Source organism: Chiroxiphia lanceolata, chromosome 12 (genome assembly GCF_009829145.1).
Source record: "Chiroxiphia lanceolata isolate bChiLan1 chromosome 12, bChiLan1.pri, whole genome shotgun sequence".
Classification (NCBI taxonomy): domain Eukaryota; kingdom Metazoa; phylum Chordata; class Aves; order Passeriformes; family Pipridae; genus Chiroxiphia; species Chiroxiphia lanceolata.
In genome coordinates, this window is record NC_045648.1 from 16,111,671 (window position 1) to 16,138,451 (window position 26,781).

The window sequence follows — 26,781 nt, forward strand, 5'->3', positions numbered from 1 at the left end:
CGGGTGTGGATATACAGACTCTGAACAAGACTAGAGAATGGAAAAGCCTAGGAATTCCCACATGGTTTTGAAAAAGCCAAGAAACAAAGTGACAGCTCTGTTTATTATGGACAATTTATGATGGGTATACAAATATGAGACTGACACAAACTTTGGGTGCTTGGGCGGTCAATCATCTCACTGAGCCCACCCAGCTGCTTCCAGACAGACTGAGCAGTACCTGCTCAGACATCCCTGCATATTAAAGTGTTGTCAGTGAACCCAAACTAGCAGGATCTCAGCCAGCCCGGGTGCTTTGGGTTACCCATGGCGTGGCTCTCATTACTCCACAGCCGATAAAGGCACTTCCACCACATGCAGCTCCACCAAGGGCTGGTTTCCCCCCCCCTGCAGCATGTGCAAACCACCCATCCACTTTCTTCTGAGATCAGAGGAGAGCTCTTGGCTCCCTAAACCCTCCACAATGACTTCCTGTGTGATGTCATGCCTCAAAATTGCTTTTAGAAACAAGCCCCGGGCTATCCTGTGGGTTGGATGTACAACGCAGCCTTATCAGCGACCGCATGATCATGAGATGGCTTTGAAAGCAAATTCCTGTTTAATTTAGTGCTGTAAATCCCTTGCCGGTCTATCTGCTGGAAAGCTGGTAAAGCAAATCTCTCTTATAGACCTGCACCCCTGTATTTACCTCTTCTTGCTCAATGAGAGCAATTTAACTGAAATACCAGCATTTATCAAGTGTGATGTGATTCCTCAGAGCAAAATCACTCATTACCTGCCTACTCTGAAAGTGCAGGATGGAGCACAGAGATCCTGTGAGAGATCCAGTTTGTGCTTCCAGAGGCAAGGAGCACAGGTGACATTTGGGGACCCATCATTGCTGGTGCCCAAGGGAAGCAAAGATCCCAGACCGTGCTCCTGAGGCACGAGACCAGGAAGAAAACAGGAGTTAGGACAGCCTTAAAGCACATTTTCTGCAAATATACCAGTAAAAGTATCAAACTGAGGCTGTTGGCAGGTCACAGCTGCTGAGGAGGATGAAGAAGGCAGCACAGTAGTTGCTGCCCTCAATTCTGACTGTTTAAGGCAATTTGTCTGCTCTGCTGGGGTCTGTTAGGCCACATCAACAGAGCAGACCACAGACTGAACCCCACAGTAAATAAACACATCCCCTCGTTGCCTGGGTCGGGAGGACTTTCCCTGCCTTTACAACAGTGCCTTGCTGAGATAATTGAAATGTTTTGGGCTATAAAAACATCGGCAGCCCAAGCTCCTGAACTAACATGCCTCCAAAGCTGGAGCTGGGCAGGCAAGGAAAACCCTGTCCCACTTCCCACAGGTTCCTCATGCACCCAAGGCTTGCTGGAGAAACTGCAGGACTCCTCTTATCTACACGTGGGGATCTCCACAGGGACAAAGTTTCACTTTACATTATGTTGAGGGAAACTTGCACAACCAGAGCTGCCAGAAAGAGTGAACGTCATCTGGAGACACCAACCTACCCTGCCTTGAATGTCACCACAGACCCAACAGATCTGAGCCCCAGCAGCTGCAGAAGCAGGAGAAAGACAAGGAGGGGTGGGAAAGATGGATGTGAGGACAACCAGGGTTGCACCACCTTCCCAGCACAGGGTGGGATTGCTTGCAACACCTGGATTTCTGCTAAAACTCAATAAGTGGTACAGATTTATGAATTCAATCCATCAATTCCATAAAAATTCCATCCTCTGTGACCACTGCAAATAAGCTGACTTGTAACCATGTGAGAACATTCAGTTCTCCTTCAGTAGGGTGCCACCAGCACTCTCAGAGGGAAGGAATTCAGAGCAAGAGGGACATTCTGGTCTTGATGACACTCAGAAGGCACATGATGAACAAAGCCAGGCAAAAGAAGCCACTTTTCTTCCCCTAGAAAAAAAGGAACAACATCTATCTAATTCCTGTCATGGCTGTCTGGCATTAAAGCCATTAAAAATTAGGTTTAATCATGTATTTGGAGGATATTTTATCTTGTGTGGAAGGGAACCCTCTGAGACATAAGATTTGATGAACATGTTTCAGGAGACAGTCTCAGAGTCCTCCTGACTTATTCTGGGCTCCTCTCAAAACTCAGAGCAGCCATGAAGTCACAGCCAGAGGTCTGCAGCTCCAAGGAGGATTTTAGGAGCTGAGGATGCTCTGATTTCATATCTTTCCCCAACACACACACCTGCTCAGAGAGAAGCAGAGAGGTGCGTGACCCTTCAGAGGTGGGATTGGGATAATTAGAGTTCCTGGGGTCTGCTGAGGGATAGCACAAGGGTAGCTGGGGAAAAGGAGGAGGAGCAGTGCCCAGATATCCCTCGGAAATTAAGACTTTGGCTTCACAAGCAACTTCATTCTGAAATGAATATGGCAAAGCTTTTGCACAGGAGGCACAGATCTGCATCTCCAAGTGCAGAACTGACTCTTAGAACAAGAAAGGCTCATTAAGTAGTTGGTCAAATGGCCAGAACCTTCAAGGAAGGATTTAAAACTAAATCTGTACCTAAAATCTGTAAAAGTCAAATAGTTTTGAGGTTAATGTGCTTTTATGCATTAAAACCAAGCAAGTATTTGGCAAGGTACCACCTCAAACCCCACAACTTCCAGGTTCTCCCCACTCTGGGGCGTCTTGAGCCACCACACACTGTGTGAGGGCAGATCTGCCCCCAAACCCATCCTCATTAAACGATTATTTCCTTGATATTGGCATATCCATTCATTTTTTTCAAGCTTCTCACCACCTGGGCCACCACCCCACCCACAACCACTGCGCTTTGACGCAGGGAAGTCGCTTCCCACGCCCGCTGTTAAGTCAGGTAAAGATGTTTAGACCTGATCACACATATAAAAGAAAGAGAAGACAAAAAATGAGAAGCAAGATGGGAGAAACATCAATACAGTCATTTGTAACTCCAGGCAATGCCCTCCCAGCCCACACTCCCTGCTGTGCAAAGGGCCTTACCGTTGGGTCCTCTCGTTGATGGTGTTGACTCCCTGGAGGTCGGAGAGCGGCGTCCGCGGGCTCTTCCGAGTGATACCTGGAGCAGCACATGAAGGAAGATGTTTCTCCCTGGCTCGGCCCCAGCAGCCAATTAGCACAGTCACAGCTCAGCCCTGAGAAGGAGCGTGGGTGTGTCCTGGCACACGCCAGGCATTCCCGGGTGCAAAGGATGCTGACATGCCCATCGCTCCCACCTCTGCCAGAGTCATCACCCTTGGGAGTAATTAACACTCTAATTGCCCTCCCACACATGTACCATGTCCCAGCAAACATGAAGGAAGAAGCAGATGGGGGGGACCAGCCACCTGTGTTCTGCACAGCCAAGACATTCCCAAGCTTTCCCCTGTGCACGGGACAACCCAGTTGCGTGGGCAAAACACCCGGACATAAATAGGGTGCTTGGAAAAATGGTAATTTATTCCTAAGACACTTCTTCCCTCCCTACAAACGTAAGAACATAGTAGAAAACACTATATATAATACTTTTTATAGGCTTGATTGCCCATTGAACCTCTCCTTTGATATCTAGTTTTAGAGTAATTTACATGTAATAAAATATCTCTAATAAAATAAGATACTAAATAAAAGATCTACTTGATATTCAGTCAAGGAAGCTGCCACACATGGTTATACAGAAGCAGTTGTTTCAAGCTGTTATCTTCCCCCAGGTGGAAATGTTTTGTAACCAAGCATTTTAGGGAGACAGGAGACAATTTTCGTTGACAGCAAAACACTTTTCAAGCCACGAAGCCACTGAAATTTAAAGATCTGATAATCTGGAGTTTGACATGAAAATAGCTGAGCAATTTTCTAACTGCCTGGAAATCACTGCTGTGAGACAGGAAACATCTCAGTGCTCACCTGGATATGGGGAAAATGGATTTTATTTTACCCTGAGACATCCCAAGTGGAAAAAAAAATGCTAAAAAAACCCCTCTCTAAAAAGAAAGAAGTCTAAACTCTGGTTTAGTGGATCCCACATTTATCACTTTCCTATTTAATACAGCTCAGGTGCTGAGCTAAAAGGTGTCCTGAGGATCTTTTTGTTCTCAAAGATGAATACAAAGGAAACACAAAGCCAAGACCTGAGCTCATCCGGTTGCTCTGCCGTTCCTGAGAGCCTAAAATCCCTGAGGAGAAGATGAATTCCTACCAAACCTTCACAGGTGATATCCCTTTAACAGGACATCTCCTGTCCTCCTGAACCTGGTGACCTGTCGTAACAGCTTGTCTTGAAGCTGAACGTTGGGCAGGAGGTGCCTGGAAAGGTCCACTTGGTGAAGTGATTGGATCTAAAGGTGGCCAAATGTCCCAGAAATGTGAGCAAAAGGAAATTTGGGAATGTGCTGCCACAGGTCATCTTCGATCCCTCCTGTGCTCCAAGGCAGGACCAAATCCCTTTTGCTGAGAACGTTTGGCAACCTCCAACTCTGGAGGCTTTTGGAAAGCTAGGCAAATAATCCATGGGAGTGCCCTTGAGCTCAAAACTCTTTTCAATCCCTCTTTTTGCCATTTAAGCCATTTTTTGGTTACATTTCTTGTCCTAGGAGTGTTCTCCTACCTCTTCCAAGACTGGCATTTCTGTGCCCAAAGTTGCTGGTTTACAGCACAGAAATCCAGTTGTAAAGCGGGGGAAAATGGGAATAATCAGGAATCTGCTTGAAATATTGCTGTAGACAGACCAAAAATGAAGACTTTTCTATGTTGTGCCATCACTTGGCTCTTTAAAGCAGAAATTCAGCAGTGCCACAGCCAAATAAAAGCTGCCATGCTGATGTAGCCCCTTTTCTGGGAAATACAGGGGGGAATTTTGTAAACAGAAGGGAAGCAGGTCTTACATTTAAGCTGCTGAGTCACATGTGGCTTTGAGAATTCTGTATAGTGAGTATAGGATATTGTAAATATTATGCTCTGCATGAAAGGACAGCGGTGTGAGGGTAACCACTCCCTCCCCTTCATCCAGCCCAGACACAGACTGATCTGTTTTACATTTCAGGTAGAGAATTATTCTGATTTTTCAAGCACATTCCCTTTTCTTCAGCTGGAGTGTTTCGCAAAGATGGCCTGATTTGCCCAACAGGTCTTTGTCCTCACTGAGAGTAGCCTTGGATAATCCCAGTCTACTCCCTACTGAGGAACATCAACCAGCAGACCTTTGGTCTTGAGCTCAGGAATGTCTAAACCCAGTGCCTTGCTCTGGAGAAAAACTATTAATTGATGAACCCAGTGGTGCCAGGGAAGCAGCTGAGATGGCCAGGGAAGGGTGATCAGTTGGCTATGGAAGCTGAATACAGAGGGACCTAAAGGGAATCTCAATAAACTCATCAAATCAATTAGTTTTCTCTCTTTTTTTCGTGGCAAAACTAATTGCACAATTCAAGACAAGGAGATGATCTTGCTTCCTCTCGCGAGGATGACATGGATGTGACCTCATCTGATTTCTGGGAGAAGTCGAGTCCCCAGGGCAACCTCAGCCCAAAGAGCTTTGCCTGTGGGGCCACAGACCTGCTGAATTTGGAACAGAAAAATCACACACACTCCATGCCTGGTTTAGCCAAAGCTGGGGAGCCTGGGAGAGCAGAACACCCTGTGGGAAGATGGGAATGATTTCTGGATGCAGAACAGGAATTACTCGTTGGTCTGGGCAGATGCTTTTGGCCAGTTCACAAACTATGGTGATCCCAGATCCACACATTAGATTAATCCTGAGAGAGCCCAGACTGTGTGGACTAGTCTATAATAACTGAGGCTTTAAGACGCTGAGCTCAACTTTGCTGCTTCCCGTTAAGTTAAAGCTCCTTGAGTTGTATGAATTTCCTTCTTCCCATTAAAAAACTGCAAATAAACCCCCAAAACCTTCCAAATTGCTGAGTTAACTTGCAAATTAAAGTTAAATTGATGAATTAATTACAAGTAAAATAGCTGTTAATAACCTTCCTTTTCAATAGCTTCTTAGTGACATCAATGAGGTCACTTAGCACAACACCACGTAATAAAATCTAAAACCTAGTCAAATTTAGTATTACTCCTTTATATTTTCTTACAGGAGTGGTGGCAACTGGTAGGAAAAAACAATGTAGTTAAAACAAGAATGAAAGTCTAAATTAAGAACTGAACCACCTCTGCTCCCCCAACCCCACAGGCTGCAGGAAGCACAGACACCTGACAGAAAGTTTCTAACAGGAAACCCAGACTTGTGAAGACTTAAAATGCACCTACTGCACTTACCACGCTCAGCTCTGCAGAGAGAAAAAGGTGGTTTGCATTTCCCCCTAAATTTCATGTTTAAGCACCTTGGGCTGAGGCTCTGCCCGTGCAGATTGTGCACAGCAGAGCTCTAGTGCTGTCAGCTTCAATGTGCCACACGAAAGGAGAGGATAATGACAGGAAAATGAGATAGCTAAACACGAGAGCACCAAATATTGCTTTATATATGTAAATAAAACAGAGTAGTGCAGGCAGGAGTGTCCATGTTGTCATGCAGGATGAGTTTGTTACGTGATAGAGGAGGAGTGAGGAGGAAGAAGTGGAGACCAAGTGCATCTTTACTCAACTCATTCTGTAAAATAACATTGCCAAATGCCTCTGCTTTAAGTAAAAGCCCTTGGAGACAATCTTTTCACAAGCTGAAGTTAGTTTTGAAGCCCAAAGAAACCTAAATGAAGTCAAATTCCAGCTGTATCAGCACCCTGCCTTGTCTCAGGAATATTCCTTATTAACATCAACGGGGAAACCACCAATGATGCAATACCTCCAGAGAGGTGACTTTGCTTTTCATTTTCCTCTTCCAACTGTGCCTAATGATTTCCCAATAGGGTCCAAATTGCTCTAAGGCACTGGTTTAATGCTGGAAGGCTCCTGGGGCATTGTTTTTGACCCTTTGGACACAGAATGCACCTGGTTTCCATTTCTGGTGTGAGTGCCGTATCAGAGGGGAGGGTGGGTGGGGGAGCCTTACTGTACTTCTCCTCCTTGCACCTCTGCAGGATCTCTAAGCTCCTCTGATGGACTGGGTGGTGGAGAAAGCTAAAACTATCCACACTTTTCAAAACCGCACATGGCACTGCATCATCATGCCCTTGGGAAGCAAAATAAAAACAAACAAAAAAAAAAATGGAGAGAAGAGAGAGATTATATGAGCAGAAATCAGGAGAGGGGCAAGAACAAGCCCCAGGGACACGAGAGCTCGAGGGTCGTGTCGACACAATTTAACTTTGGTTTCCTCCAGACACGGTGCTGTGGCACAAGAGCTGGACCACGTCCCAATCCCAATCATAATCCTTCTTAGCCAGAGCATAATCACTTTATAATCGCTCCAAGATTCTTTGGGCAAAAATTAGATTATTACATAAATTTACTTTTATTAATCTCTTTTAAAACCCTTCCTGTGCCTCTGCCAGGAGCTTCCCGCAGTTCCCGGTGCAGATGCTCCCTGACAGGGCCACCTGGAGTCCTCACCCTGCACCCCAGTGCCACACTTTGCTCAGAAAATGGTAATTAAAAGGAAAAAGATAAATTCTTTGCCTTAAACAAGGGTTTCATGCTCCTGGAGGGCAGATTGGAGTTTGAGGCCCAGAGTTGGAAGGAGCCACTGCTGCACCGCCAAGGGGAGTTTTGGTGGCCCAGCTCTGACCGTGGGGTGGAGGAGAGGTCACACAGGTGACACTGTGACAACCTCTCCGCCACCCTTGGCCATGCCAAGGGACATGTGACGCTCCCGTGAGGTGCGATGAGGTCACCGAGGAGTTACCTTGTGCCGGCACGTACGGAAGCATTTCATACCAACACATCGAATCATCAGAAAGGACCTGCATGAACTTCCCAAAGGAACACTCTCAAGGGGCCTCTTCCTCACATTCACACCAGTGAGACCTCAAGGACCAAGTTTTTGACTGTTGTCACCTTTACTTGGCAAATACAGGTGGGGTTTTTTAATTCTTTCACAGGAGGTTGGCTTTTTTGGTGCCCAGCTTCAGGGATAAATCTCCAGAAGCCCCTGGGATTGTTTCTGATGAGGTGTTATTGTGTAGGTCCACAGTGGGCACTGACCCACAGACCAATTCTTGGTGGCCAAATCCAGCTGCAGAGCCCACTGAGGACAGGCACAGGCCCGAGATCACAAAACCTTTGTCAGAGAGAGTATTTGGGTCCAGCAAAACCAGGGTGAGAAAGCTGGGACTCTCCACAGTAAGGTTTATATGAACAGCACCATTTTTTCCACCAAAGGATTAGGAGGGTTTTTTTGTGTAATAATTTCATGGCAATGATACAGCAAAAAAAGTCAATTAGCCAAATTTCTTCCCTAAAAAGCTTGATAATGTTCCTTTAATCAAAGTTCACAAACAAATCTAGTTCAAACACGTAGTTCTATTGGACCATTTCAACCCTCACTGATAAACTCACTGATAAAAATAATTAAAAATCAAAGTATTGAAGAATTCCACCCTTCAGCCAACTGCAGGTTGAGTTCCATCCAAGGAGAGTTGGCAGCACTTGGGCGGAAGAGAAGGATACCCAACAAAATTCACAGTGACACCACTTTGCTCCTTTTTACCTACAGGTTCACGAGGACAATCACACTGTTACCAAAAGCTGCACTATCAGGAGCACAAAAAAAAGGAGAGCCCCCAAAGCCAGCAGGAAAAAATGCTGATTATTCTTCCAGGAGCATCCCCAGCACTGGTGGGCACTGCTGGCATGGAGGAGATAACCAAGAGGATGATGCAAAGGGAAGCAGAGCAAAATTGTGCAGAGCTGCTTACCCATAAGCCAGGGATTTTTCAGGAAAATCCCCATTGGGTGTTGCAAGGGTGACTTAGATGGGGAAAAGCAAGAGAGACCCAGTTGGGTTTGAGACAAAAGAGTGCAAAGAGCCCTAAATGAAAGAAGCCTGTTGCAGATATTTCCCCGCCTCCTTACCACACCTGCCTTGAAAAAAAATTCTATACAGATATCAAATGTGCACATGTGGATGAACACGTGTGAGAGAAGTTATTCTCACTTATCTACCATCATTGCATCAAAAGCTCTACAGCTGTGGGCAGTCAGATGCTCAAATCTGGCTCATTAAAGCCATCAAGGTTTGATAAAACCCAAAATAAACCTCAAACATGTGCTGTCTTTGATTCTCTGCTTTTTACTTTGGAGATAGGGTTATTTCAGTGATACTTTAATCACTCCCAAATGCTTTCTACCATAAGTGAAAAATATCAGTTTGGGGGTTTTCTGCATTGTTTTAGGGAGAAGCATCTGGCAGTGGATGTATCACACTACACTAGCCCATCCCACTGGCCAGACACTGGCCAAGCCTTCTGCCAGGTCCACCTCCCCCAGACCACCTGCTTTATGGTGCTTTGGCAAGATGGATGGGATTTTGGAGGAGGACAACTGAGTGGGAGATGGGCATGAGGTCACAGCAAAAGTGGATGAAAACATTGCTACAGATCTCACCTTGCTAAGGGTGACCTGGGCAGAAGTCAGAATCCCAGGATGATTTGGGTTGGAAGGGACGTTAAAGATCATCCAGTTCCATGCCCTGCCATGGGCAGGGACACCTTCCACTAGACCAGGTTACTCCAAGTCCTGTCCAACCTGGATGGTCATGCCAGGAGATGGTGGGTACCTCTCCAGAGAGGGCAGGGGCATCTTAAAGTGAGTGGTCTCAGCTCCATTTGTAGGGCTTTCCCATGGATAAGGTGACCTCAGTATGGAAATTAGATTTATGTAACCTCCTCCCACTAGTTCTGGTGGCTTTCCCATGACTTTTCCCCAACTTGATGCCCAGAGAAATTCAGGGTATAAACGATCTGAGGATTGTCAGGAAGTTGAAGACAAACCTTATACAGCTTTCTGAGTGTTTGTATGTTTTTTCTTTTCCTTTGACTCAAAAAACAGAGGTTACAAAGAAAGCCATTTGAAAACAGGCCAAAGGACACCAGACAGCACCAAATGCTAGAAAAGGTTTAGAAACTCAGCCATCACTATGATTAGTTAGTTTTGGCATGGACAGAGAAGGCAATGCAAGAATTGAGTCTTGGAATTGTCTGAAAACCTCCTGGACTCTAGTTTATACCTATATATTGATATAATAGAGATATAAGCAAGTTTGGCTACAAACTCCACACTAAAGAGCAGAAGGGTAGCTGAGGAATGAGGAGACGAGCACGACCGGTGGCCAGAGACACAGAAAGCGAAGCAGGGCTTGAAATTAGCTCTTATTTCCCAAGAGTGAACAGATTTTTATCATCTCCTGGGCCAGCTCACTTTGGTTCAGCCTGGGCTTTACACAAGATGAAAATGGAAAGATGGATTTTGGAAGCCAAAGGTCTTTGCCATCTCCCTCTTGGCATCAGGAAGCCCCACTGTCCATAAACGTGCCTGGAGGTGCCAGACAGACCCTGGTTCATGAGGAACATCTCCCTTCCACCACATCCAAGTGGTTTGCCAGGAAGAGCTGAAAGCTGATTTTTTGCCTCCTGCTCTTCTTGGGATTCGCTCCCAAGAAAATGATTCTTTCTGCTTGCACAGCTTCCATCCCTATGCTCCTTGTCCCAGGCTCCTCCATGATGCACCTCTCTGATTAAAAAATAATTCATGGGGCAGCTCTGGGCTTAATTCTAACTCAGCTGACATTTTCCCTGCTGAGGCTCTAATTTCATCACAAATTTCAAGCCCTCTTGTGCCCAGAAATGAATAGTAATGGCTTGTACCCGTCTGCCCCAAATTGCTTTATGCAGAGAAATGGTCTGAAAGCACAGCCAGGCCTTGCCTGCCCCAGCATGATGATGCACCATCACTTCTCTTCAATTTAATGCCTGTGAGGCTGTTCTGGGTGACTGCAAAGCCATGAATTTTGCTACACAAGAGACACGCTCTCTTGGAGCTGAAAGGGTGAACAGCTTGGAAAATGACAGAGAAGAATTATTGCCTTTTTTTCGTTGTAACGGCTCAAGAACTCAAACAAAACCAATTTGCCTTTTTTGCTGGATAATTTTTACGCCTCTGAATGTTCAGGTTTTCCTATCCATGCACCCATAAAAAACAGAAAAATTCAAGTAGCAGTAAAGTGAAAATATTTTCTTGTGATATGTTAAATTCCAAACGTCCCTTTAAATGCAACTCCTGCAAAAAACCCACCTGCTATTTTAACAAATTTTTTAACAGATTAATCACTTAATAAGACAGGTTACTTAAAACAATATAATAATACCTTCGACCTCAATTGCAGCTGCAAAACAGGCACCAGGATTAGGAGAGGGACACACGTACCAGTTTTCTTCTCCACGTATCGTTTCCCAGCCTCCCTAAAGGCCACCGTGGCCCTGAAGAAGGCCCTCAGGACGGCCCAGCGGAAAACAGCCACGGGGTCAATCCCAATCATTCCGCAGATGAAGGCATTCCTGCTGCTCCGCAGCAGAGCCACGATGTCCGGCCGCATGTGGTCTGTGTTCTTCTCCCGGAAATCCTGGGAAAGGAGGAAAAGGAAGGGGAGAAAAGAGGAACATAAACAATATCCACATGATATTCTGGGTAAGATCTTCCACAATTATTGAGTCCTGCTTCCACCTTCCTTTTCTGCTCCCATATTAGATGGGACCATCATCTTTCTGACCATCATCTCCGACGCTTATAATGGGCATTTATCGCATCAGAAACACGATTAAATCCTGAGGCTCTTTATCCCCCAGGCTCCCCTGCCCATCAGAATTCCCTCTGCTAATAACTGGCATGAGTAGAAATAGGGTCAACTTTGAAATGGCTCCTGTGGGATTTCAGGAAGGACCTGTGGCAGTGGGATGCTGAGACCCGAGCTCACGTGACTTGCCTTAAAACTGGTTCCTGATGAGTAAAACATTGGGCTTTCTGCACAAACCAAGCCCAGAAAGGTCACCAGGCACACAATTTCAACCTGTCATCAGGACATAGCACTAACCTAAATTCCTCCCCCAAAAGCCCACGAGGAGGAGAACAGGAAGCCCCAGTCCCCACCTTCTCATTCCAGCCAAGCTTTTCACCAAACACTTCTCTCCCCACCCGCATGTCTCTTCTTGAGCCAAAACCTCTCCAAAACACATCCGTGGAGCCTCCCCTTCCCCATCCCAGATTTAAATGGAAACAACTCCCAGGGAACAGCTGGGGGACAGACCTTGACTCCGTACTTCACTTTGCCGGCGTAGTGTTTGATGATGAAAGCCGGCTCCATGACCGCTGGAAACTCGATGTAGGAATTCCCTTCATGTTGACGCTTAAATTTGTCCAGCAGCGTCTGGTTTGTGGCTTGAGGAAAACTGAGTGGGAAGAATTAAACAGAAGACAGCTGTAAACACAAGGGAAAAGCTTTTACCTTTTCTTTCTTGGCCACAAAAGGGAAAACAAAGATATCCTGAGCTTCCACTTCTGTGCCTGCTTGGGCAGAGCCTCTGGGTAGGAACAAGGCAATCCTCCATCCTCCAGCTTCACGTAAATCTGCAGCTTGGGCGTGCATTCCACAACTTTCCCTAACCTGAAGTGTTTTAGCCCAGCTCAGAATCGCTGGGACAGCATCACTCTGCTCAGTGAGACAAGAAGCAGAGCAGAAACCTCCGAGCAAATGGCGGGAGGACACCTCGTGTCCTGGGCCACAGCCATGTGGATCTGAGGTGACCTCAGCAAAACTGCCCTTCCCCGCCCTTCACACGGAGAGAACTGGCAGGAGTATCTGATGGAAGAACCATTTTGCCCCAAAGTTTCCACCCAAAGGCAGCCCCAGAGGCACACGCTCCTCTGGGAACTTCCACCGAGATGAGCCGGGTGGATGAATCAAGGATGTACATCTGAGCTGCATCCCTGATGCCCGTGAAACCCTGGGGAAGTGCAGCCCCTAAACAGGAGTGCCCTCAGCTCATCCAGGCTTAATTTTTACAGTAAATCGATAAATCCACCTTATACCCCACTAACAGCACCCACACAGCCTGCACTTGGCTTCTCCCTTCACTAAGCTCAGCCTCGAGCATGTTCCTGTTGTTACACTGTAAGGAACAGGGAGAAAAAGGAGGAGAGAAGCAAGAGAAACCTTCTCCTTTCCATTTAATGGAAGAAATTCTGGAAAAACAATTTGAATGATTATTTGTTAAGGCTTTTTGCTCAGCTTGCTGGTTGTCCGCCACTTGCATTACCACCTCGAAAACAAAACCAGAGACACAAATCAGCCCAGTGGGATAATCAGCACCTTTCTGGGAAGAATCACAAGAGGTAAAAATAAAGGATAAACACGTTTGAAGTGAAAAACCCAATATCATTGGCAAAGCCAGCACTTTCCTACTCACTTGCTTTCCTCGTCCAGCAGATGGAGCAGCCCCGTTGGCTTCTTGCTGATCAGGTTGATGCAGCTGGAGTTGTCTATGTAGTCGATGTTGTGCCAGCTAATTCCTTCTGCTCTATATTCCTCCTAAAAAAACCCCACAGATGACATAATGTTTGGTGCAAGCAAAAACAAAAGGCAAAATTCAAACAGGTTTGTGGAAACTGATGCACAATTTACCAAAACGATAATCTCTTCTGTTGATGTGCCATCAATGTTTTCTCTGATGGCAAAGAAAAGGATAAGGAACTGCTGGAACAACCTAAACCACAGAGAACCACCCGGCATTTTATGATTTCAGATGCACCAGATGTTTGTTCAGACACTGGTTGGCTGTGCAGGGACTCTTGCTTTTCTTCTCCTGGTTTGCTGTTAAATCACAGCATGGTTTGGGTTGGAAGGGACCTTAAAGCTCATCTGCCATGGGCAGGGACACCTTCCACTATCCCAGGTTGCTCCAAGCTCCATCCAGCCTGGCCTTCAACACTTCCAGGGATGGGGCAGCCACAGCTTCTCTGGCCAACCTGGGCCAGGGCCTCACCACCCTCACAGGAACAATTTCTCCCCAGTATCCCATCTATCCCTGCCCTCTGGCAGGTGGGAAGCCATTCCCCCTTGGTCTGTCCCTCCATCCCTTGTCCAAAGTCCCTCTCCAGCTCTCTTGGAGCCTCTTTAGGCTCTGGAAGGGGCTCTCAGGTCTCCCTGGAGCCTTCTCTTCTCCAGCTGAACACCCCCAGCTCTCCCAGCCTGGCTCCAGAGCAGAGGGGCTCCAGCCCTCAGAGCAGCTCTGTGTTCTCCTCTGGACTGGCTCCAGCAGCTCCACGTCCTTCTGCTGTTGGACCCCAGAGCTGGAGGCAGTTCTGCAGGGGGGGTGTGTCTCACCTGAATGGGGCAGAGGGACAGAATCCCCCACATGGTGGGATCAGCCCAGGGCACGGGAGGGGTTTTGGATTCCAGGGGCACATCAACCAAAGCATCATCCAATGTATTTGCATCACTATTATTATTTAGTTGCTGGAAGAAAACTGGTACAATATATACAATACATTCCTTTAATGGCAAGAAAAAGCAATACATCTCCCTCTCCTGATTCCATGGGCTTTGCTCTTCTGGATGTCACACTACTAATGCCTGGTGCTCTACAGGCTAATGAAGAGCCCTCCAGGTAGCCAAGGTCACCACTCCAAGACCAGCAGAATCATGACCCTCTAGAGGAAAAGTGAGGATTTGTCCCTAAATTCATGCTGAGGCAAAAAAAGCTTCAGCTTTTTTCCACCAAAATAACTCCAACTCTTGCTCTCTTGTAAAGCTCATCTCCTCCGAGACAGATTTTCAGACGGATTTCTTGAAGAACTCCTATGCAGAAATTATTTTAGGGAATCTGGATGAAAGTAGAGTTTAAAAATCATAATTTTTATCATATGCTTTTAAGGCTCGTGACTCACTGTCTAAATAGAGAGATTGGAATGTGCACCTTACTCCATGTGACAGAAAAAGCCCTATCGAGCCAAGCTGTATTTTTACTTCTCTACTGTAGAACATTGTGATGGCAGAATTGAAGAAAAAAAAGGAAAAAACTCTTAAAATCCTAATTTGATGCATCTCTCTAACAATCCAATTAATTATATTGTTGCTATCTGCCTTCATTTTTAACATGAGCAAAGAACTTCAAAAACGGTCCATCCAACTCTCCTCATCCAAAATTAACATGAACTCCACAGATATTATTTTTAGAATTAAAGAGCATCAAGTGGTTTGAGACATTTCACAAGAAATTTTTCCTAAAAACTCCCTACAAGGTCCTGAATTCAGTATTGGAGACACCATTCACCCCTAAACCAATGATACAGACTCTGTGCAGGCCTAGAAGGAGGTTTTAAATTCCCTAAAGCCTTTTGGGTTCAAAATATGACTCATTCCATTAAAAAAAAAACAACCCTGAAAATACAGAACAACTCCACATTATGGATTTTATTTTTTAATTTAATTTTATATTCTTTTTCCCTCAGGTTCTGCAGAGCAACCAGCACACATGCACCACAACATTTTCAACTCCCTGTAAACTACAGGCATTTCAAAACCAGGTATTTGAGTAAAACTCACCACATTTTCAGCGCAAGGCAGGAAAAAAGTTCCTTCACGGGCTGCTGTGTTCCGGAGCTTCTCCTGAGCGATTCAGGAGAGGGATGGTGGTAATGGGAGTCGGCATCATCCATCAACCCCCTGCCTCTGACAGCCCCTTAATTGAGTGCAGGGTCCATTAGTCCCAGCTTTGCCAGCTCAAGCCTGGCCGGGAGCAGCCGGAGAGCAATAAATTGAGGAGCTGATCCCAGAGCAGCATTTACTTCAGTGCTCACGGGTGGCTGGGGGAGGTTACTGCACTCACCTATTTATTACTGTGACTCCTCTTTGAAATACTTCTGTGGGGGCCTTCCATTTTTGTTCCCCCCCCAAACCTCAAATTTTGCAGAGTTTTAAGCCTCCACGTGTCCAAACCAGGCACAAACCATCACCCTGATCTCGAAGCCTCTAGACATCCATCCATGTGGGGCAGCTGCACGTTGAAGGGGGCTCCACTTCTCCCGCTCCTCAAATCAGTGCAAAATCACCACCTGGCAATGCCAGATGTTGAGTTTCTTTAACTATACTCCAGTAAATGACCCTAAAAGACCAGTGTTCTGGTCTCTACTTCTCCAGGTTCATTTTGGACTCTCCCACAGCCTTCAGGCCAGTCGTCACGTCCCTCCTGGCCTGGGTTCCTTCAGCTGCAGGATTTTGGCTAATTTTCCCTTCTTCGGCTCTTCTTTTTCCTCTGGGTTGGGTCAGAAACACTCAGTCCCAGGCCCTGGGGTTTCTTTGCTCCCTCCCTTCCATCCCCACTGCAACCTCTTGCTGTGTTGGCCAAATGTGAAGAGGGATTAAAGTCCTCATCTAAAAACCTTTTCCACAATAACTCAGACATGTGCTCTCGTTTCAAGACAGGCACATACACAGCAGCAGGAACCATTCCAACGCTTAAATGGAAAAAAATTTCCCCTTATTTCTTTTTTCCTAGCATTTTTCCAGTTATTGGTTTGGTTGCCTTCAGAATCACAGCTCAGGAGATGTAACTATGGTTTTGGGATTGACCAATGTAATTCCTGGGGTGTTTCCTGGTCTCAGAACACCCTAGAGATTGTCCACATAAAGGCAGAAGCTTTAGGGTAAAATTGTATATATGTTAAACTTAATTAAATCACAGTTATTAATACTCTATTTAATTTCTACATTCATATTCTCCTGACTGTCTTCTCACAGAATTCAGGAATTCAGGAATTTTAAAATCCTTAAAATATCCTTCAAAATATTCCAATATTCCTTCACTTCTGAGTACAACAATAAAGCCTCTGCCATCCTTTGATGGATGCAGGGTCTGCGCAGAACACTGGAATATTAAGGAATTCCATCCAAACAACACGAGGTTTTCATTTGACAAGACAAAGACAACATGAAACACTTTCAGTCCATTCAAACCAAAAACCCTCGAACTGGAGGTTAATTAAAAATAAGCTTAAATTTATACTTTGACTTCAAACTAAGATATGTTCAGCGGCCAATTCAAATGTCCTATTCCTAGAAGACCATCTTTACATTTCAAATTCTTGAAACCACCACTATCTACAGAAGTTTCTAGTGCAGTAAAGTCCACAGAGCCCAGGTTTTGGCATCCTTGCTCCCAATACAAATGTGGGGATTTATTCCTCCCACCCCTGGGCAACTGAAACCTGAGCAATGCAAGTTCCCTGGAAAGGAGAGCACTGAGCTCCCAGACTTGGCAAAAGAAATGGAGCAAAGAAGTAAAAAAAGCCACTGGGGTTTTTTTTAGAGTCCAGCAGCTCCATATTTTCATTTAATTATTGGGTGAGATGCCACTGATTATTCTCCAGGTGACCTATAGAGCCATCACAAGGAGATTCACACTTCCCAAACATTCAGAACAGCTTTGCTGCCCTGAGCATGATGGCACTGGCAGGACATCCATGTTGCTGTGCCACCAAAGGGACTCGTTCTGCCGGCGTCAGCACTGTCACTGCTTGGGGGGACCTGGGGAAGTGCTGGCCTGGGCAGTGCTGGGTTAGTGAAGCCCAGAATATGCTGAGTTTGAAGGGACCCACAAGGATCATCCAGTCCAACCCTTAGCCCTGCACAAGACCATCCCCAACAGTCACACCAGGTGCCCCACAGGATCATCCCAATGCTCCTTGAGCTCTGGCAGCCTTGGTGCTGTGCCCACTGCCCTGGGGAGCCTGTTCAGTGCCCGACCACCCTCTAGGGGAAGAACCTTTTCCTGAGATACAACCTAAACCTCCCCTGACACAACTTCAGGCCACTCCCTGGGGTCCTGTCCCTGGTTCCCACAGAGCAGAGATCAGTGCCTGCCCCTGCTGTTCCCCTCACGAGGAAGTTGTAACTGCAGTGAGGTCTCCCCTCAGTCTCCTCCTCTCCAGACTGAACAGACCAAGTGACATCAGCTGCCCCTCAAGGCTCTTCATCATCATCGTTGCCATCCTTAGGACCCTCTCTAATGGCTTAATATCTTTCTAATATTGCAGGTGAGGCTGCCCCAGGGCAGAGCAGAGCGGGACAATCCCCTCCCTGGCCCAGCCGGCGATGCTGGGTTTGATGCCCCTCATGACATGGTTGGCCCTCCTGGCTGCCAGGGCACTGCTGACTCATGGCCAACTTGCCTTTTCAAGGTCCCTTTCCTGGCACTGCTTCCCAGCATCTCATTCCCAGTCTGTCTGCACATCTGACTCGATGGTCTCCTAAGGCTTTTCCAGCCTGAAGGACTCTGAGCCTGCGCTGTGTCCCGAGCAGAGCGGGGCTGTGGGGCCGCACTCGCTGCCAGCTCAGCAAAACTGCACAACGTGCATTTGGCCTCTCTGACTCAGCTGCAGCTCAGGAGAGAAGGCTGCTGGTGACTTCATCTCGCCTCTCTTCAGGGGAAAAGCCCCATGTATATATTTATTATATCAAGGAATTCGATCCAAACAACATGAGGTGTTTACTACTTAATTATCGCAACCCGATGTTCAGAAAGACGTGGCTGAGCAGGGAGGTAGCTCAGGAGAACAGGCAGCATTAATCTGAGTTTTTGTTGTTCTAAAACGATGCTTTTTAGAGCTTCAAATGCACAGAGTGATCTGAATAAAACACAATTTGCAATGCTCAAATATATATAAAAAAAAAGATAAAAAATGGAGATCCAGAGTTTGAAATGCACATTGAATATGAGTGTAAATCATTACTGAATCTCAGTATAGCTGACAGCATTACCTGAAGCATAGCAGCATGTAAAATCTGGGGTGCCAAATAAACAGAATGGGGCAGAATAAGCAACATTTTTAAATATGAAAATTACAGGAACTGTAGGAAAGAGAGAGCCAGGCACTATTAAAGACAAACCCCACCTGCCTCCACCAACCCAGAGCACGAATGCTGCTTATGGCCCACAGTACAAGGAATTTAAGATTAAAATACACATGTTGAGCAGCAGGAAAACCTTCCCAACTGGGCCACTAGGCCTGGTGGAAATTCTCCTGCTAGGAACAGAAAAATCCCATCATTTTAGAGTTAAATGTGTTGAGAACAAAGTCCTGGTATCTTTCTGGGAGCGTAGGCCCAGTTCTGTTATCAGGACATTATTCAGGTGCTAAGCCAAGCCTAAATGCAACTAATCCAGGCTGGGATTAAAGATTTACAGATCTTGAGTAGGAGAAACCACCCACGAGCCCAACAGAATCTTTGAGATGCTGGAAAATGTCTTTCCACATCCACACATTCTCAATTATCAGTGACTCCATATCCAGTCAGGGTCAACAGTGAATAAAACCAATTAAATAAAAGCAAATAAATAAAAAAAAATCAGAGGAGAAAGCATTAAATACAATTTTTAAGTTCACACCTATCTAGAGTGTCGTGTTCCCTGGGGAACTGGGAATATTGCTCCCCAAAATCCTGTGGTAAAATTCAGAAGTGGTTGGAGGGAGTGACCAGGAACTTGAAAAACCAGAGAAGAGGAAATGCAGAGAAGAAATGAAAGAGGAAATGTGATTAAAAAAAACCAAAACAAACCAATCCTAAGCTTCCCATCTGTCTAAAAGCACAAAACTGAGGGCTTAGAAAACTCAGATCCAAAGGTGGTAAAAATCAGTCCTGAAGATAAAGGTTTTGCCATGATCTGTGACATTTGTTGCCCTTTCATAGGATATAAAGATGAAGAATTCACCCTGCTTTGACAAGGGCTGTAGGGCATTGGGCAGTTCAGTGCCCAGGATGCCTTATTCCATAGGATCATATAATATATCCTATAGGAATATTGCCATTAGCTGCAGAGAGAAGTGAGAAACAGCCCCAAAAATGACATTTAAAACCCCAAGAGCAGCAGAAAACCCCACAAGTTCATCCCCCTCCTCCCAGATAGAGCCAGCCCAGCCCCAGGACTTCATCTCCCCAAGCCTTTCCTTACCATGGCATAGGAAAACCTTGTTTACACAAGGAAAATTCCCAAGTTAAAGTGGGAAATCAACTGAAAAATCCCTTTTCCCAGTGTAACTCCACGTGGGAACACTTCCCATCATGCTCCTGTCATACAAACTCGTGTAGTGCAGAGCCATACAAGAAACAGTTACTTTGGGATGTCTAAATGTATATATTTGGTATAAAAATTCCCGACTAAACAGCAGGGTGTGAAATTCCTCCCTTCTTGCCTCCAACACCATCTGCTTCAGCTTCAGGCAGTGTTTGCAAAGTGAGAAACTAGGAATTAACCCCCTTCCTGATCTCTCTCCATTCCCAGTTGACTTCCCCAGCTTAAAATAATCCCCAAATATTCTTCTATCATCTAATACGTTCAAATGGGCCATTGTTATATGAGAAATGAAAGGAGTTAAACCTCGTAAAAGCTCCTTTCTGGATATGTCTCTATACATCTGCATCCTAAAATCCATTCTGGGCAGCTTGGGAAAGTTGTTCACCGCTGGAAATGGCAGCAAGGTGTGGGAAAACCTGTCCACTCAGGATTCATCCATCCAGGAATGACTCCATCCCATGGAGGATTAATTGCTCATTCAGCAACTGCAGGTTTGGCGTCACGAGCAGAATAATTTATGATAATTAAAATGGGCTTGATATGATAAATCTATGGGATAGGAGAACCTTACTATTAGAAAGTTCATGAGAAATCCATGAGATGGGAAAACATCATTATTATTAGGAAATTCCTGAATGAACAAGCCCAATGTCTGGGTCGGTGCCGATGCTGCAGACAAGGCAGATGCCTCGAGTTCCCGACATCCCTCCAGAAGATTCCAAGGCTGACAATCCAATGTTTTCATTTAGGAACAAGGATTTTTATGTTTGGTCTCAATTTAAGTAGAAAAGGAATTTAAGTAGAAAAGGAATTTATAGATGCAGTCATATACATAAAAATACATACACACACACACACACACACATATATATATATATACACACACATATATATAACACAACACAGACACAATAAATACCGATCCATTCTCCATAAATAGAGAGCCTATAAACAGGTTCTGAAGGCACCCTCTGTCAGTGATACAGTCTGGCAGTACAGGGGGTCTGAGCAGCCTTCCCTGGAAGCAAAGGTCCTCCCTGGGATGGTCTTCTCCTTTGAGGTGACTATTTCAGCAGCTCCTCAGCAAATGGCAGGAGAATATGGCTTTATTTTGAGGTTGATGCTTCACCCACTGACAACCTCCCACCTGCTGTACGTAGGCAGCCTAAGATTTAATTTACTGGAATTTGGGCTGCTTTAAATCAGTTTTAAACCAGGATCTCCTGCATCTCCTGGCCCAGGAGATCATGCCCATGGTCATCTATGTTGTGCCAGCTCCATCTCCGAGCTCAAATCACTGGGCTTCAGTGGCAACAGGAGTTCAATCACAAATTATATTTGGCTCTCAAAATGGGGAACATTGAGTTTTCATGGTCCAGTTGGCCACAGTTCCATGAGCTTCCTTTGTGGGAGCATCCTTCTTCCCAACCTGCTCTTCCAACAGCCAGGAGAAGTGTGAGCTTAAAGACACTGCCTGACCTGCTGGTAGATTAATTCCTTTAATTTCTTGTTATCAAAATTAAAGAGGAAAAGAAATATCTCTACCTATGTCTATCAACACCTGGCAAGGTGCACCAGACGTGGGAAATGTGAAAGGGACCTGCACAAGGGTCATGGTGAGCTCCAGACTGGTCATGGTGAGCTCCAGACTGGTCTTCCAGGTTGAACATCTTCTTCCCCTTCCAGTCCCACTCCAAACTTGTGTCAATTAACACACTGGCCTCTGATTCTAGTTCTGCCTCATTATGACAATTTTTGAGTGGGCTGAAATATTTTAGAAGCCTTTAGAAGTTTCTTGCTCATCTTCTTGTTAAGAAGGGAGCTCCCATTGCACAGCACTGTCCTGTGAAAATCCACCAACACAGAATCCCAGAATCCCAGACTGGTTTGTCTGGTTTGTAGGAAGGGACTTCAAGTCCCTCTTGTTCCACCCCTTGCCATGGGCAGGGACACCTTCCACTAGCCCAGGTTGCTCCAAGCCCTGTCTAACCTGGCCTTCAACACTTCCAGGGATGGGGCAGCCACAGCTTCTCTGGGCAACCTGGGCCAGGGCCTCAGCACCTTCACAGCCAACAATTCCTTCCCAATATCCCAACTAATCCTGCCCTCTGGCAGGGTGAAGGCATTCCCCCCTGGCCTGGCACTCCAGGCCCTTTTTGTACCATTAATAAATAAAAACTGGCATCCCTGGCATAGTCTGTGCAAATATTTAGTCAGTATATCTGAGCAGGAACGATGATAACAGAACACATCATCTAACTGGAAGAAGCTGAGGAACAGCTCAGAGAAGAGAGGAAAAAAGAGCTCAAGGGATGATGGTGACTCGGAAGAGGGATAATGGCACCTGTAACAAGGCACTTTTCCTAATCTGCCAGGGCCATTGAAGGTCTTAACGCTCTCGAGTCTGACCTTGGAGAACACGTGTGAAGTGACATTTCCCCTCTCTCCACACAAATCAACACTGGAAAGCAAAAAACCAGCAGAAGATTGGGGTGGCATCCTCAACAGATGCCAAAAAATAACTTCTCTGGGATATTAAATGACACAGAAGCAAGTTCAGGTAAAGGCAAGGAAGGAATTGCTCATGGATGAGTCCCTGAGCACAGATCAATGGGTAAGGTCTCACGATGTTTTTGTAGCCCAAAATGTTCATTTAAACCACCAAATCTCTGGCTGGATTTTATTTCACCGAGTAATACGAGAAATAAGAGGTTAAATCTGAGAAATTCAGTGGACACTCCTTAACAAAAGAGAACCAAAGGGACAATTTAAGGACTTTATCAGCGCCACAAACTGTCAACACTCAGTGGCATCAGAGAATAAATACTGCCAGCCTTACCTGTTCCAGTTTGAAGATGTGCTGGTTGAAGTAGTGCTGCAGGCGCTCGTTGGCAAAGTTGATGCAGAACTGTTCAAAACTGTTGTTTTCATAGTCTTCAAACCCAAAAATATCAAGGACTCCAATGGATAAAGTCTGAAAGGAAAATAAGAGTGAGGATTAGACCAAAAGCACATAAAGTCAGTGGATTGTTCGTAGGGAGCACATAATCCAAAGAATACAGACAGAATTAAATTGAGTTAATAGCAGGAATTTTCCTGGAATCGTTGATATGGTGCCATCTGGAAGAATTCACCCAATCAGAGACACAACGTGTAACTTTAGATGTCTGGACAGATAGACTTGTTCTAAGAGAAAAGTCCATTGAGAGGTGGGTTTTTTTTTAATTTATAGACAAATTGCCATCTTTGAAGAAACCTGAATCCAGTTCCAAGTTATTCTCTTGGATTTAAAACAACATTGATCTTTTGCGGGGCAAAATGGAGATAGGGTTGGGAAACAAACGCTTGCAGCATGAAGACAGCCCACCAAAACAGCCTTCCAAGGTGAAAAGTGTCCAAGCAAACCCACTCCAGCTGCAAACCTTGGGAAGAAACTCCTACCAGCACCCACAGTTTTGGGATGAGGGGGATGGAGAAGCCCCTCTGTGTTCCCCTTAGTTAATGGGCAAGAGAGTTGTGAAGACATAACCATCCAGTGTTCGGGGTTTTTTTACCCACTGGCACTACGATCCCTCACAGCCCCTCAGGCCAACTTCTAGTAGTTCATCAGGGGGAAGGCTTTTCTTTCACTAGATCCATATTCCATAACAGAAATTGCAGGACTTGGTGAGTTACAGATCTAAATGGCCTTTTTCCCATCACTTTGATGATTTTGTGAACCTCAGCCATATCCCACCCCAGCCTTTTATCCAAGCTGAAGAGTCAAAGCCTGTTTGGTCTCCCTTCTCCCCTACAATGACCTCCTGAGATGCTCCTCAAGACGTGGCTGCACCAAGGTTTCCTGTGTTGGCAAAACAAGGCCAACATTGCTGTGAATTCACAGCTTGCTTTGCGTCCTCCTGGCCCCTTCCTCTCTCCCAAACAAATCCTGCTCCCCTTCAGGCAAGGGGAAGCCGTGGACCCCTGGCCAGGTATATGTTGGCCCACAAGCAAGTAAAACCTGCCCCTTCCCAGCTCAGACCATCCTTCCTACTCTTCATGGGAGTAGAATTGTGGATCTTTCTCCTTCATGTAGGTGTTGGTTGTTATAAAATTGAGCCTTCTGCCCACCAGGTGGATTTGGCAAAGGCAGGACAAGAGGGACATGGGGATGTGACAGCAGATAAACCTCACCCACACAGGGGGAAAAGCAAGCTCAAGGTGGTACGATTTCTGCTGCAGCTTCCAAGCCTGTACACGACTGTTCTGTTAAACATCTAATTAATAACAACTAGTTACAAATAAAACTGTCCATCCAGCAAGCCTGTTGTCATCAGAGACAGGTGAAGAGTCTGAAGGACACGTGCACAGAGAGCTCCACCAGCAGCTCCTCAGTGCACCACGCCCTGGGGTCCAACCAAAGCCATCTCACTCACACACAGGCTCCATTCACCCGTTACAATTAACTAAATAAAATTAATGAGAGAGGTAAAAGCATTAGCAAATGAACCAAAGCTCAAGTAGGGAGGAGAAACTCCCTCTCTCCTCTGCACCTCAGAAGAACCCGAGAGCTGCCAGGAGCCCCAGCTTTCAATTGATTGGCATTATCTGCACTCTGGATTTTGTAAGACTTCCTTCCTGAGACCAGCTTAACTCCACTGCCAGGAATGTAAACCAGACTATCCACAAGTCTCTCTATGCTATGTCCATTTTCAACAGATCACATCACTTGGGAGGAAAATATTCCTTCTGTGCCCAAGTGCTGCCCAGGGAACCACCTCCGGCTGAACCGGCACAGTGACCGCGGGCGGAACGGCCACAGCTTGTGAGCTGGAGCTTTGTGTGACACAGACTTGGGCTGCTGGAACAACTGAAAACACAAGGAAAAAGGCATTTAAGCACAAGGATAAGGCTCTAACTCATTTTCCTAAGAGTTCTTTGGCTACTTTATCCTTCGGCCTTCCTCCCTATCCCAGGGCCAGGCAGACTCTGCCTCTTGCCCGTGCCATGCCAGGGATGAAGGCCCTTGGCCAGCTTCCCAGAGTTTGCATCACTTGGAGGAAGGCCCATGAGAAACAGCCATTTGACCAGAGGATGGGAATTGGGAACCACCAGAGCAAGGACTGAACCTGGCAGAGGAATTCGCTCCCACTCGCTGCTTCCCGAGGGTTGATCCTTCTCCTGCTCGTCCCAACGAACCCTTTTGTTCCCAGACATTCATTAACTGACAGTCTAATGAGCAGAAAGCTTCTGCCTCATCTTTGTTTTAACAACATTTCAGGGAGAATTCTCCTTAAACTCTCTGCATAATCAGCAGCTCCTACTTTATCTGTATTATACATGGAAAAAGTGACGATGGAAACAGGACAAAGTGACTTTTTCTCATCTCGATCCTTTGCATTGTCCCTGTGTAAACAAATCCCAACCCCAGTCACCCCACCCCTGAAACCCCCCTAGATAAAAGTCTCTATTCCATCACACAAAACCAAGACTTAGAAGATGAAACATTCACATTCCAGAATCCTTACAATTTCTTAACACCAGCTTTCCCAAGCATGGGGCTGATGTTCTGTGGGAGTAGTTAAGGCTCTGCCACGAGTGAAGACTTTTAAGCTGAATGAGGTTTTTAAGCTCCCACAGACTTGATTTCATATGAAATAACTGAGCACCAAAAAACCTTTCCCTTTTTTTCCAGTCCTGGTTCATTTATTGCATTGAAACTGCTACCAAATATATTTTAATGTGGGCATGGAAATCCATTTATCAAGTGAAACATATAGAGTAAAAAACAGCTATTTCAGTTATAAAAGAATCCTATTAAAATATTATATTTTAAAGCTCTCTTTTTTATAATTTTTTTGCAGACATCCACAATTAAACATGCCCAGAACTATAATCTGTATTTAACAAAATCCCTGCAGGTACCAAACAAGGTGAGGTTAGTTCATTCTGCCCTGGTTGTCACACAGAGCAAACCAGCATTTTTCTCACCTCACTGTTCATGTAACTCCCAAACCTCCCCAGAATACAAAGTTTCAGACCTTGTGAAGGGGTTTTTGCAGAGTTTCACGCCAGACAAATCCTGGCAGACTCTGCTGAGAATCAGGTCATTTGTTGTGGAGTTTCCAAAAGAAACAGGTCAGTGGATGGCACTTGGTAAAGCTTTTCAAATTGAGAAATTTCGAATTTGTGGCTATTTTTCTGCTTTCTGGTCCAAAAAATCTCATGGTACCTTGGCAGAAAGGGTTATATCAGTTTTTCCATGATAAAGCAGCACAAATCTGCCAGTACAGAGCCAATTCTTGCAGTAAGGTGCAAAAAAATTATTTCCATTGATGTCTGAGTAAATGACATTATTTTGTTAAACTGTCTGTTAAAAACCTGTGATCTGAGTGGTTTTAAGACTAAATTTGCAGCCCAATATTTGAAGAAAAGAATCAAAGGAGTTTTCTTTACAAATCTTCTAATTCTTGAGTTCCAAACCCACCCTTTGAGCAGGAGCCACGAGGAAATCACTCGAAGATGAAACAGAATTTAGACCTCGATTTGCCAAGTCTAGTTTGCGTGTTAATGTTGTTTCTTTATCAAAACTAACATTTCAAATTCAAAAGTGTGGCTGCATTAATTAGCATATCAAATCTACAGCAAAATTACTGCGATTAAAAGCGTACTTTTATAAGCAGTTTTAAAATCTGGGCAAACCCTGGTCAGGGAGTCTTTCTGCTTGAGATGATAAAAAAAAAAGGCCTCCTGCTTCACTAAAACCGGCCCAGTCAGGACATTGGAACCCAGCACGAGTTTTAAGGG

General features: G+C 45.4%; 1 protein-coding gene across 7 annotated transcripts in view; it reads right to left on the reverse strand.

Annotated features, from left to right (window-relative positions):
* Nucleotides 1-26,781, reverse strand: part of MYO9A (myosin IXA) — a 169,100-nt gene that overhangs the window by 35,593 nt on the left and 106,726 nt on the right. For all 7 annotated transcript variants that reach the window (XM_032700338.1, XM_032700341.1, XM_032700343.1 and 4 more), the window contains 6 exons: nt 22,835-22,969; nt 13,330-13,451; nt 12,171-12,312; nt 11,294-11,489; nt 6,984-7,103; nt 2,987-3,062 (listed from right to left, as the gene is read on the reverse strand). In XM_032700338.1, the coding sequence (XP_032556229.1) occupies nt 2,987-3,062; nt 6,984-7,103; nt 11,294-11,489; nt 12,171-12,312; nt 13,330-13,451; nt 22,835-22,969 (791 nt within the window). The remainder of the gene's footprint in view (nt 1-2,986; nt 3,063-6,983; nt 7,104-11,293; nt 11,490-12,170; nt 12,313-13,329; nt 13,452-22,834; nt 22,970-26,781) is intronic.